Source organism: Carassius gibelio, chromosome A3 (assembly GCF_023724105.1).
Source record: "Carassius gibelio isolate Cgi1373 ecotype wild population from Czech Republic chromosome A3, carGib1.2-hapl.c, whole genome shotgun sequence".
In the NCBI taxonomy this organism is placed as follows: domain Eukaryota; kingdom Metazoa; phylum Chordata; class Actinopteri; order Cypriniformes; family Cyprinidae; genus Carassius; species Carassius gibelio.
The window spans coordinates 17871833-17885345 of record NC_068373.1 but is presented as its reverse complement, the minus strand read 5'-3'; the positions used below and the strand labels follow the sequence as shown (position 1 = coordinate 17885345).

General features: G+C 41.6%; 1 protein-coding gene and 1 long non-coding RNA gene across 2 annotated transcripts in view; both read left to right on the top strand.

The window, feature by feature from the left end:
- The window catches only part of LOC127957127 (deleted in malignant brain tumors 1 protein), a 60893-nt gene that overhangs the window by 44303 nt on the left and 3077 nt on the right, over positions 1-13513 (top strand). The window contains exons 22-27 of the mRNA XM_052555518.1: positions 11185-11208; positions 11323-11640; positions 12010-12327; positions 12451-12735; positions 12935-13255; positions 13335-13472. Of these exons, the coding sequence (XP_052411478.1) occupies positions 11185-11208; positions 11323-11640; positions 12010-12327; positions 12451-12735; positions 12935-13255; positions 13335-13472 (1404 nt within the window). The remainder of the gene's footprint in view (positions 1-11184; positions 11209-11322; positions 11641-12009; positions 12328-12450; positions 12736-12934; positions 13256-13334; positions 13473-13513) is intronic.
- Positions 3-10685, top strand: LOC127950412 (uncharacterized). Its single transcript, XR_008152463.1, has 2 exons — positions 3-3383; positions 8174-10685. It is a non-coding gene; the product is annotated as an uncharacterized LOC127950412 (long non-coding RNA).

Here is a 13513-nt window from a genome sequence, read left to right as displayed (position 1 = left end):
ATTCAATTTACAATCTTTGCAGTTTCTATTTTAATTACATATGTAGTTTAAAGATTAACATTCAATGTTGAAATATTTGTATATGTATACAATAATATTTCATGCTTAAAACAGTATTGTTGATGTTTATGAACTGTGTATGTTGGCGGTGGTGCCATATCTTTACTAAGCTACTGAATAATATGTTGATCTTTCATCTCTCAGGTTTAGTTTCAGAGTTTTTACCATCTGCTCTTTCCAAAACTGAACTGAAACTAGTGGCTTTTTTTTTTTATGTTTTATGTTAACTTTAACCTAGACACGGTCTATTAATTATCCTTCAGGGATGATTGAGCTGCCTTGATATGATTTTGACTGATCTGAAAATGATCTAAATGATTTATCTAAATGATGACTAAAATGATAAAATGGAGTTTACATTTAATGGAGCTTTTTTAAATAAAAAGTTGGGATCGTGAAGGGTAGGAAGAAAGAACTATGTCAAAAGACTAGGATACATCCCGCCACAGACAACATAACATTTCTCTGCCACTGTTACCGTCCGCTACAGTACACAAGTATCTATATAGACAACATAAATTTGTGAGTAGACTAAAATGTTTTGTTGCTGTTGTTTGACTGTCCGTTACTAAAAAGAAAAATTCCAGAGTGGCAAACTTTTGCTTTAGTTCCTTTCTAGGTTTTGGTAAGCCAAGTTGACAGATTTCACAGACTACGAATTTCTTTCTCTTTATTATCTATCCAACTGGAGGACAGATAAGCTAGAAACATGTTTGTTATTTTGAACCAATTTTAGAACAAACATTGGACACATTCACACAGCAGCAAAAATAGTTGTCAGTCCTTTATTGGAGTCATTTATATGGTTGCATTCACCGACATTTCAGTTATTTATGGGATTGACAAATGCATTCTATTATTTGACACACCTGTGCATTTTCTGGACTCACAACTGTGTTGTAAAATATATTAAAGGAAACATAATAAGTTCTAATATTAAACTTGTAATATTAAAAATCAAGGAGAAAAGCAGTTTTAAAATGTACATAGAAGTATTGAGTACATTTTAATTTAAAAGACAAAATATTCTTCCCATTCTATGGATCAGAGATGGATGGTTAGGCTTGTCCGTTACTAATATTAAAAAATTTGCGCAGTATTCAAAAGGTTAGTTTCTGATATTTCAAACACTCAGCTGACATAATGCATTTACATTTAATCATTTAGCAGATGCTTTTATCCAAAGCGACTTACAAGAGAAAATAGATGCAATTCAGACCAATAGTAGGGCAACAGTATACAAATGCTGTAACAAGTCTAAGTTAGTCTAGCACAGTACACATATAATTTTTTTTATTTTATAAAGTGAGTTTAGAGCAATACAATTGTATTGAACTCAGAAATTGTTGTGTTTTTTTCCACTATGCTAAGGTAGAATACCACCTAACCCTGAAGCACCTATTGCCAGTGTTGTTTTTTGTGATAACTTGTCCCTCAAATCAACAGTCAAGCTAGAGATATCAGAGCCCATTCAAACAACACAGCAAGCTTTAATCAGCATTTTTTTTTTTTTTTTGACGTAATGCAAAATCCTTCCTTTTAAATGAAGGGGGAAGTTGTGGCCTAATAGTTAGAGATTCAGACTCGTGATCCAGAGGTTGTGTGTTCTCCATCTCCAAGCATGACCTTGTATGAGAGAAGGTCTGTCACTTTGACAATGAACCCAGGAATCCACTTGTGTCCTTAACTAAAGTTTACACACGTCACTGTGTGTCACTCCCGAATAATCAAAAATGGGCAAAAAGGTGGGAGCTGATTTCTGAAACCACGACCACCAATTTAAGGCTTAATTTAAATGGATGAGTTTCCAAAAACATTTTTGAAGCCAAATGTGGGCGGAGGCGGCTGCCACCATCTTGGCAGCGCATCACCAAGTGTCAATCCTGGATAATAAAAAATGGGCAAAGAGGCAGGAGCTGGATGCTGAAGCCATGCCCACCTAGCTTGACAGCGGTGACAGCAGCGGCAATCACCTGTCACTAAAGTGGATGAACCCTTAATTATGCAGAACTTTAAGGCTTAATATAATTTAAACAGATGAGTTATAAAAAATAAAAAAAATCACCGCACTCACAGTTGTTACAAAGGGCAAAATTAGCCATATAGAACATAATAATTTTTTGTACCAGGCTGTAAACATGTTTTTTTCTGCTGTAAAGTTGTGCATTTTTAACATTAGGAGTCCATGGGATTGACTCCCTTTTGGAGCCTGCTTAAGAAACAAAGTCACCTACATTTTGAATGCCCTGGGTTTCCAAAATGTAGAAAAACATCAAATTTGAATTTTTTGGGTGAACTATCCCTTTAATTACTTTAAATAAACACAACTTCATAGTTAAAAATAATTAAGTAATATTTACATAATTAGAGTGCAATTAGATTAAATTTCTTCATGAATATTAAGTTCAGTAGTAGTAATAGATTTTACTCAGTATACTTAAAATGTGTTTTTAAATTTTTCAATTAAATCTTTTTAAATTTTGTGTGAATAGAACAACTAATCAGGTGCTCAGTTGGTTGCGGGCAGTGTTACAAATTAATTTTGGGTGGAAGTTACTAAAGGCAGGCCAATTTGTTGCTAAAAGTTGCTTAATAACGGATGGAATTTCACAATTGCATTGTTATGTAACCATGATGCAAAACTGAATCATTGCAAAGAATAAGAATGAGATTTATTTCAATCTCAAAAATACTCAGTCTCAGTGAATGTGCTATTGGAAATATGTTAATTTAGATTATTTTGTTAAATAATATAAACATAATTATTCATAAAAGTAATACATTTTTATGATTGGATTGTTTTTACATTATTTTATTTATTTTATTATTGAACAGTCACATTTTTATATTTTCTTATAAACTAGTACACATTAAAAAAAATTGTTAGAAGTTAATAGATTAAAGCAGTGCATTGGTAGTAAAAATATGGTACAATAATTATGAAGAAATGTGTTAGGGTTGCTGGGAGAAAAAGGGACCCAAGAGCAGATTCGCAGTTTGCCAAAATTTATTGAACAAAAACAGGCAATAGTCCAAAACAAAGACAGTAGTCCAAAACAAAGGCAATAATCCAAAACAAACGCTGACAATCAGCAACCAGGGAAGGAATCCAAAACTGGACTGTGTACGGGAACTGGGTACACCAAAAAGACAATAAACAAGATTAAATGAACAAACAGGGCATGACAACTAGGCACAACTTGAGCACAATAGTTTTAAGGACAGTAGTGAAACGGATGGTAGCCAAGACACACTGACAGAGAAGCACAGAAAGAGAGAAGCATAAGTATAGAAGAAAATCAATGTGAAATTGAGAGACAGGTGTGTGTGTGAGCTGGAACACTAATTAGGATGAGGTACAGCTGTGAAGACAGAGTGAGTGGAATTAACCACTTAAGACATAACACAACAGAAGTCCTGATGATCAAACCAGTGTCCTGACAGGACCCCCTGCCCCAGGAATGCCACCAGGCTTTCCAGGGTGAGGGGCAGATCGATGGTAATCCTCAATAAGAGAGCGGTCCAGAATGTCCCGAGTCGGGACCCAACATCTCTCCTCTGGACCGTACCCCTCCCAATCAACCAGGTACTGGTATCCCCTGCCCCGCCGCCTGGAATCAACAATCCTCCTAACGGTAAAAGCGGGAGCACCCTCAACTATCAGGGGAGGAGGGGGTAGGGGTTTAGGGGAAGATGATGAAGAGAGAGAACGAATAAAATGCTTGACACAAGACAAGTGAAACACTGGATGCACTCGACGAAGAGGATGCGGAAGCCGAAGCCGAAGCGCCACCGGACTGAGCACCTTAACAATGGGGTATGGCCCAATGAACCGCGGTGCCAACTTCTTGGAGGGCACCTTAAGAGGCAGGTTCTTGGTGGAGAGCCATACCTTTTGCCCACAGATGTATCTGGGTGCCTTAGCCCGATGACGATCCGCCAATCTCTTGGTGCGTTCCCTAGTTCTCAGAAGCACTTCCCTGGCCCTCCTCCAGGTTCGCCGGCATCGACTGATAAATGCCTGAACTGAGGGAACCGCAGCTTTGGAACTCTGTGAAGGAAACAGAGGGGGTTGATATCCGAGACAGCAAAAGAAAAGAGATAATCCAGTAGACGACACCGGCAATGTATTGTGCGCATACTCAACCCACGTAAGCTGCTGGCACCAGGACGAGGGATTATGTGAAGCCAGACAACGAAGGGTCCTCCCAAGGTCCTGGTTCGCACACTCGGTCTGGCCATTGGTCTGTGGGTGGAATCCTGACGACAGGCTAGTGGTAGCACCAATCTGTCGACAGAACTCCCTCCAGAAGTGGGAGACGAACTGGGGTCCCCGGTCAGAAACCACGTCCTCCGGAAGACCATGGATCCGAAAGACGTGGTCCACGACCGCCCGAGCAGTCTCCCTGGCAGAAAGAAGTTTAGGGAGAGGGATAAAGTGAACCGCCTTAGAAAAGCGGTCCACTACAGTGAGAACAACCGTATTGCCACTGGACTCTGGTAAACCACACACAAATTCCAGCATAATATGAGACCAGGGGCGAGATGGGACAGGAAGAGGTTGGAGCAACCCAACGGGTACAGAACTAGAGGACTTGTTTTGGGCACAGACCGAGCGGGCGACCACAAAAGCACGAACCTCCCCCCCCATGCCTGGCCACCAAAAACGCTGACGAATGGCAGCCAACGTTCTCCTCACTCCTGGGTGACAGACCAGTTTGGAGGCGTGACCCCACTCCAGAACCTCTGGCCGAACCAACTCCGGAACAAACAGCCGACCCACCGGGCCCCCCTCTGGCACCTCTGCCTCCGACTGAGCCAGCCTGACATGCTCCTCGATGCCCCAGGTGACGGACCCCACCACACAACCAGGTGAAATAATGGTGTCTGGTGGAGTTGCATCCTCCGGGGCAGTGACGGGAGAGCGCATCAGGCTTAATGTTTTTGGAGCCTGGTCGGTAAGACAGGGTAAAATTAAAGCGACCAAAGAAGAGTGCCCAGCGAGCCTGCCTGGAATTTAGTCGTTTGGCAGTTTGGATATATTCCAAGTTCCGGTGGTCGGTCCAGACCAGAAACGGCTCCGCCGAGCCCTCCAACCAGTGGCGCCACTCCCCCAAAGCCAGCCGTACAGCCAGCAACTCCCGGTTGCCGATGTCGTAGTTCCGTTCTGTGGGGGACAATCGGTGTGAAAAATAAGCGCAAGGATGTATTTTATTGTCAAGAGGGGATCGTTGAGATAAAACCGCTCCAACACCTACCTCTGACGCATCAACCTCCACAATAAACTGCCGGGAAGGGTCCGGAGTTATTAAAATAGGTGCGGATGAAAACCGCCTCTTAAGTTCATCAAAGGCTGCCTGAGCAGCTAAGGACCAGCAAAACGGTTTCTTTGTGGAGGTTAATGCTGTCAGAGGAGCCGCCACCTGGCCGAAATTACGGATAAACCGCCTGTAGAAATTAGCAAATCCAATAAAACTTTGCAGAGATTTACGGTTGCCAGGGGTGGGCCAGTCAGAGACGGCCTTTACCTTCGTAGGGTCCATGCAGATCCCCTCCACCGAGATGATGTGGCCCAAGAACGGAACTGACTGGTTGTGGAAGGAACACTTCTCCACCTTAGCAAACAATTTGTTCTCTAGCAACCGCTGCAACACTCATCTGACGTGCTGAATGTGTACCTGTAGTGAACGAGAAAAAATTAGGATGTCATCCAGATATACAAAGACAAATTTGTTGATCATGTCTCTCAGCACGTCATTGACGAGCGCCTGGAAGACGGCTGGGGCATTAGTCAAACCGAAGGGAAGGACCCTGTACTCAAAATGCCCTGTGGGTGTATTAAAAGCCGTCTTCCATTCATCCCCCTCCCTGATCCGAACCAGATGATAGGCATTGCGAAGGTCCAACTTCGTGAAGTACCTTGCCCCCTGCAGGATCTCAAAGGCTGATGACATCAAAGGTAGGGGATACCTATTCTTAATGGTGATGTCATTCAGCCCCCGATAATCAATGCAAGGACGCAAGGAACCATCCTTCTTCTTCACGAAGAAGAACCCCGCCCCCGCCGGAGAAGAGGAGGGACGAATAACACCGGCCGCCAGAGACTCCAGAGATACCTCTCCATGGCCGCCCTTTCAGGACCAGACAAGGAGAACAATCGCCCCCTAGGAGGAGAAGTGCCAGGGAGAAGATTGATGGCACAATCATAGGGACGGTGTGGAGGGAGAGATGCGGCCCGGGAATGACTGAAAACCGCCCGCAAATCATGGTAGACCTCAGGAACACTGGAGAGATCAATCGGCTCCTCCTGCAACACAGGAAAATAAGAGACAGAAGACAAGGCAGACACAAGACAATGGGCATGACAATAGGGACTCCATGATAGGATGGTGCTTTCAGACCAATTAATGTGTGGATTGTGAGTGGTTAACCAGGAATGACCTAAGACCACCGGAGTGAGGGGTGAGCGAGTGACAAAGAATACTATTTCCTCTCTATGATTACCAGATGTGATTAATTGTAATGGAACTGTGGCCTGAGAAATGGTGGTAAGTTCGTGACCATCTAAAGCATGAGCAGTAAGGACAGGAGAGAGAGATTGAAAAGAAATGCCCTTCTTCAAAGCCCAAGAAAAATCTATAAAATTCCCCTCAGCTCCTGAATCGATGAGAGCAGAGAGTTGATGAACTGCACCTTCATAAGTGACTGAGACAGGAATCATAGAGCGCGAACCAGTAGACGGGGTGGTGGAAGTAGCGCTCGCCAGTACCCCCTTGCTTACTAGCGAGCGTTGGCTTTTGCCGGACAGGAAGAAGCAAAATGTCCATGACGGCCACAGTAGAGGCATAATCCTTCGGAAAGACGTTTCTGTTTCTCCTCTGCAGATAACCGGTACCTGCCCAACTGCATAAGTTCCGGAGCAGATAAGGGAACGGGAGTATCGGACCCCGAAAAGGCAGACACAGGGTTTACAAAAGGCAAGAATGTAGAAGCCCGAGCTCTCCGACGAAGATCCCGTCTATTATCCAAACGGATAGCCAGGTCAACAAGTTCATCTAGATGTTCAGGAAGATCGTGAGCATACATCTCATCCCTTATCTCATCTTCCAGGCCTTCCGTGAACCTGGCTGCCAGTGCTGCATCATTCCACTTACTAGACGCAGCCAGAGTGCAAAACTCGATAGCGAAGTCCGCCACCGAACGCCTCCCCTGATGAAGTGCTGCCAACAGCCGCGATGCCTCTTTACCGAGTGCTGAGCGGTCAAATATCTTGACAAACTCCGCTTTAAAGCTGGCGAACTCCATACAACATGCTGCCTTAGCAGCCCATACAGCAGTGGCCCATTCCCGAGCCCTACCGGTAAGAAGGGAGATGACAAACGCCACCTTGGCTGAATCTGAGGCATAAGTGAGGGGTTGCAGAGAGAAAATTACCTCACATTGGATAATAAATGATCGACATTCCGTAGGCTCACCGGAGTAATTGGGAGGATTGTTGATGCGTGGTTCAGGGGTGACTGAAGAACGTCCGGTGGCTGTTGACAGTAGGTTACGTTCAGTCTCCATCCGGCGAATGGTTTCAGTTAGCTCAGAGACTTGACTGGCTAAAGTGTCCATGGCATGATGAGCTGCCGCCAGCTTTCCCTGATGCTGTCCGAGCAGCACACCCTTTGCTTCCAAAGCTGAGCGAAACTGTGATTGATCTGCTGGATCCATCCTGGTCGGTGTGTACTGTTAGGGTTGCTGGGAGAAAAAGGGACCCAAGAGCAGATTCGCAGTTTGCCAAAATTTATTGAACAAAACAGGCAATAGTCCAAAACAAAGACAGTAGTCCAAAACAAAGGCAATAATCCAAATCAAACGCTGACAATCAGCAACCAGGGAAGGAATCCAAAACTTGACTGTGTACGGGAACTGGGTACACCAAAAAGACAATAAACAAGATTAAATGAACAAACAGGGCATGACAACTAGGCACAACTTGAGCACAACTTGAGCACAATAGTTTTAAGGACAGTAGTGAAACGGATGGTAGCCAAGACACACTGACAGAGAAGCACAGAAAGAGAGAAGCATAAGTATAGAAGAAAATCAATGTGAAATTGAGAGACAGGTGTGTGTGTGAGCTGGAACACTAATTAGGATGAGGTGCAGCTGTGAAGACAGAGTGAGTGGAATTAACCACTTAAGACATAACACAACAGAAGTCCTGATGATCAAACCAGTGTCCTGACAAAATGTCTTGATTTTTCACAGGTGTTTTGCCTGTATTTTAAATTGAGTGTTGCATTTTGAGTTTTAGGGTTACAGGAAATGTCTGTAAATATAATGAGAATTTCCTGGCAGAAAATTTTAATTGATCTGAAGTTTTAAATTCAGTCACTGTCCTCCATCTGAGCTGCTCCCGTCAGTTTTGTGGACTGGGTCTTACTCAAATGCTCTGCTGTCCACCCTTTACTGAGGACTGAGTTGTAAAAACTGCAAGTTTTGACAGAGGAAATCTTTTGTCTTGTCAACTGTGATAAGACTTTGCATTTTTGGACGACGCCATCTTTAATGTTTACTTTAGTCACTATGGTTACAGTTTATATTCACCATTAGAATGGCGGATGCGGGATTAGCTGCTCATTCAAATAACAATTTTCGAGCCTCTGATGTAAGCTGCTGTGTGAACAGGACATTTCACCTCACACTTGTAAGTAAATGCAGTTGTCAATCCCAAACCTGACAGTGTGAAGGTAACCATGAGTTTGTGGTGTTCGGAAAGAATTGAAAGTCTGTATTTTATGTATTATATATTAGCTGTATTATATTGCACTGTACCCACACTGGACCAGGAAAGTGGAAATTTGGACACAGGAATTCATTCAGCATGACCCTCAGTGCATTTTGGGTATTCTCTAGTAGTTGAGTGTACAACTGTTGTACATTTGTTATTGTGGTGCAAAAAAAGCATTCAATAACAATAATGAATAAATTCAATAACATCCACTATGGTTTCTGACAGTACTGGCTGTCCCTTCAAATAGTGCCCTATTTAAGGGTATGGGGGGCGATTTCGGACACTTCCTTGGTCTTGCTACATTACTTTAACCAAGAAGAACTGAACCTAGATGAGAGTGGTGCACTATTATTATCAATTATTAAAAGATACACCGTTATCAATTTCTAGGTGGTCACACACTTACTGTAAATGTTAAATTAAGTATTAAAAACAGTATTAAATTAATACTGTTTGTATGTACTATATAAAAAGGCATGAAAGAGTGCAGGACAGTTTGCCTATACTGAGAACTTGGTAATGCGGCCACAACAAGCGGTACACCTCAGGTGTGTATTATTTTCTAGTAATGAAAGGGCCCATTGTCAATTATTCCTCACTTAAAGCTTTTTTTGCTTCATTTATTTGTATACCACAGTCATAGCATATAAACTTACGGTTACCACACCTTGATTGCAGACCATTGCAGTTATGAGAGCGAGAGAGAGAGAGAGAGAGAGAGAGAATAAGCGTGTGTGAATTACCCCAGTCTGTGCGTCTCGGTGTTCGGCAGCAGTGTCTCTACTAATAGCAAAACTGTACGTTCATCTACTCTAACAACAGCGATGTTATTACCTCACTGGTGAGAAATGTCATGTATCTTTTAAGTTGCTATACTATTTTACTGAAATTGTCAGAGCAATGTTGACAACACATTTCTGTGTTTCTGTGAGTGGGGTTACTAGGATACACAATCATGGGGAAGACTGCTGATCTGATAGTTGTCCAGAAGACAATCATTGACACCCTTCACAAGGAGGGTAAGCCACAAACATTCATTTCCAAAGAAGCTGGCTGTTCACAGAGTGCTGTATCAAAGCATGTTAACAGAAAGTTGAGTGGGAGGAAAAAGTGTGGAAGAAAAAGATGCACAAACAACCGAGAGAACTGCAGCCTTATGAGGATTGTCAAGCAAAATCGATTCAAGAATTTGAGTGAACTTCACAAGGAATGGACTGAGGCTGGGACAAAGGCATCAAGAGCCACCACACACAGATGTGTCAAGGACTTTGCTGAACCACAGACAATGTCAGAGGTGTCTTTCCTGGTCTAAGGAGAAGAAGAACTGGACTGTTGCCCAGTGGTCCATAGACCTCTTTTCAGATGAGATCAAGTTTTGTATTTGATTTGGAAACCAAGGTCCTAGAGTCTGGAGGAAGGGTGGAGAAGCTCATAGAGATTCAAGTTGCTTGAAGTCCAGTGTTAAGTTTCCACAGTCAGTGATGATTTGGGGTGCAATGTCATCTGCTGGTGTTGGTCCATTATGTTTTTTGAAAACCAAAGTCACTGCACCTGTTTACCAATAAATCCTGAAGCACTTCATGCTTCTTCACTGGTTTGTATTCTATGTGCCTTGTGCTGCTTTATTTCACGGTATTTTTTAACATTCCCTTATTTGTACAGTTGTATTTTATATTTAATCTGTATCTATCTGTATTTTATGCTCTACTGTTAGTGTTATCTGTATGCACCAAGGGTCTGAGAGTTGCACAATTTCAATTCTCTGTATGTATGTTCTGTACATTGACAAATAAAGTAAAACAAAATAAAAATAAAATGACAAATAAAATTGACAAATAAAGAAGACTTGACTTGATAATTATTTAACCGGCACTGGACAGAGACTGAGACAGTGCCACTTCATGTCATGCCAAACCTCTCACAACAGGCACGTCATCAGCTTGAGATCGGTTTTATGAGATCTGCCTTTTTATGAGAAATCGCTGATCAATCATCCCAAGCTGATTGTGATCGGTAGCCGATCAGTCGGAGCACACCTAAAAATATGTATATAATAATATTACTTATATTAGTTATGACTTCTTATTTTACTTCTGCCACACAAAATGAATCTTGTGTTGCTGAAGCTATAATAACTGAAAGCAAGTTCTGTTCAAGTACAGGTATGTATGTCTAAAGTATGTTTCTGGCTTTAGCATGTTCTATAGTTATTCTGTTTTGACCTGTGTATTATTTTTCCCTAAGAAAAGTTTGAATTTGATTCCTAATCTATGAAATGTCAATTATTATATGTAGTTGTTAATCTACAATGTTTTTAAATGTCACATTTTTCATCTCAACAGCCAGTGCTTTATCTTATGCAGCTGGTAAGTAACAGACTGTTTAATCACTCTTATTAAACTCTTATTCTAGTTAAATGATATGAATGCCTGTTTAACCTAGTCTTAAATGTTACAATACTTGTATCATAATGTTTTTAGGAGATTATACTATCAGACTGGTCAATGGTAATAATGACTGCTCTGGAAGAGTTGAGATGCTTTATAATGGCCAATGGGGGACAGTGTGTGATGACGACTGGGACATGAATGATGCCGCTGTGGTGTGCAGACAGTTGGGATGTGGACCAGCTGTTAGTGCACAAACCGATGCTCATTTTGGCCAGGGAAGTGGTCCGATCTTGTTGGATGATGTGACATGTTCAGGAAGTGAACCATCACTCACACAGTGCTCACATCCTTCTATTGGAATTCATGACTGTAGTCATTCTGAAGATGCAGGAGTTGTCTGCTTACAGGGTATTTTATTTTTTTCCTGTAGTTTTGCTGTATTTGTATGTAATATATGATTCTTAGCATTACCTTTTTAATTTTAACATTTAATTACTTTCATTTTCTAAAATAATTTTTGTTATAATTTTCAAAACAGTTAGTACTAAATTTCTATCAGATTGTTTTGATTATCTGTTTAGAAATTAATGCTAAGAGTTTTGAAAATGTACCTCTTGTGTGTGAAAATAAAATCACAGTGATTAGAAAACACAAACCGTGATGTTTGGCCCCAAATAATAATAATAATAATAATAATAGTAAACTTATGTAAACTAATGTGTAACATACACATGACCCAGAAACACGTTTTTAATCCTAATTACTTACATTTTTAAGACCAACTACCAGACATAAGATTGGTCAGTGGGACTGACTCATGCTGTGGAAGAGTGGAGATTCGTTATAATGGCCAGTGGGGAACCGTGTGTGATGATGAATGGGACATGAATGATGCTGCTGTGGTGTGCAGACAGTTACAGTGTGGATCAGCCATCAGTGCACCTCATAGTGCTGCCTTTGGTGAAGGCAGGGGACAAATCTGGCTGGATGATGTTAAATGCTCAGGAAGTGAGGGGACCCTTAGACAATGTTCACACAAAGGACTAGGAAGTCATAACTGTAATCATGGTGAAGATGCTGGTGTTGTTTGTTCAGGTTAGTCAAATCTTAAGCACCTTCACACATTATTTTGGGTGAAATGAGCAACAGAAATTACATTAGATTTATGTTTTTCATCCTTTTTCAACATTTTTAAATAATAAAAATTTTCTTTTGCAGGTGACCTGCAGATGCCGACCCTTTCTTTGACCTCCAGACATTCAGCTGTTTCTCCTGGAGAAAATATCCAGTTCATATGCACAACACCTAAACCAAGATGCAATGCTAATGCTGAATTCCAGCTCTTCAGAAATGGACCATCTATATTCTCCCAGGAACATGAATCTAGTGTCACTTTCAACCTTAATGTAGACGTCTCACATCTGGGCAGCTACAGCTGTCAATACTCCTACAAGAGCAACACTATCACGTCACCTTCGAGCAGAACTGTTACCATCACTGTGGGTGAGTGTGTTCAGTTTATTTTTACTGCCTGCATCATAGATCACAAGAATTAGCTGCACAGAAGTGAATATAATCTGTATTTTTGATGATGAAAAGATCCAGTTCTTGAAGCCATTTTTACTTTATTATTTTTGTTTTATTTTATTTAGTTAGCTTTATTGTTTGAGTTTATGTAATCATACAAAAGTGTTTTTTTTAGTGAACTTGCAGCAGCCCAGCATTTCTCACAGTGCTCCTGATGCATGGTTCGACAAGGATCTTCAGGGGCCAGTGATCACCAGGGGCCACAGTTTCACTATCATCTGTTCCACTGCATCCCAGTTTCCTGGAGGCTCTTTTCACTTGTTCAGAGGGTCAAGCATCACCAGGACTGAGGCAGCTGTCAATCACTCTGCCTCCTTTTTCTTTCCTGAGGCAGAATATTCAAATGAGGGAAACTACAGTTGTGTTTATGAAGTCAGTGTCTCCTCACGCTCCTTCAATTCATCTGCCTCTGAACTGCTGCTCATCACTATCACAGGTACTCATGTGTAAGAGTCTAAAAACAAGCTGGACTGCTGGTAATGAAAGTTGAACTCAACCCCTAATGTCTCTCTCAGCCTCCCTGCTTCCTGTCATTGGTGCTGCAGTGTCAGGTGTACTGCTCTTGTTGTCTCTCCTCATAATCATCCTCCTGCTGAAGAGAAGACAAAAGCAAAGGAATAAGGAAACTCTCTTTAAGTTTTCCTTCAAAAACGGTAACTGCATTTCATGAAAACATCATATTATATCTTTTAAG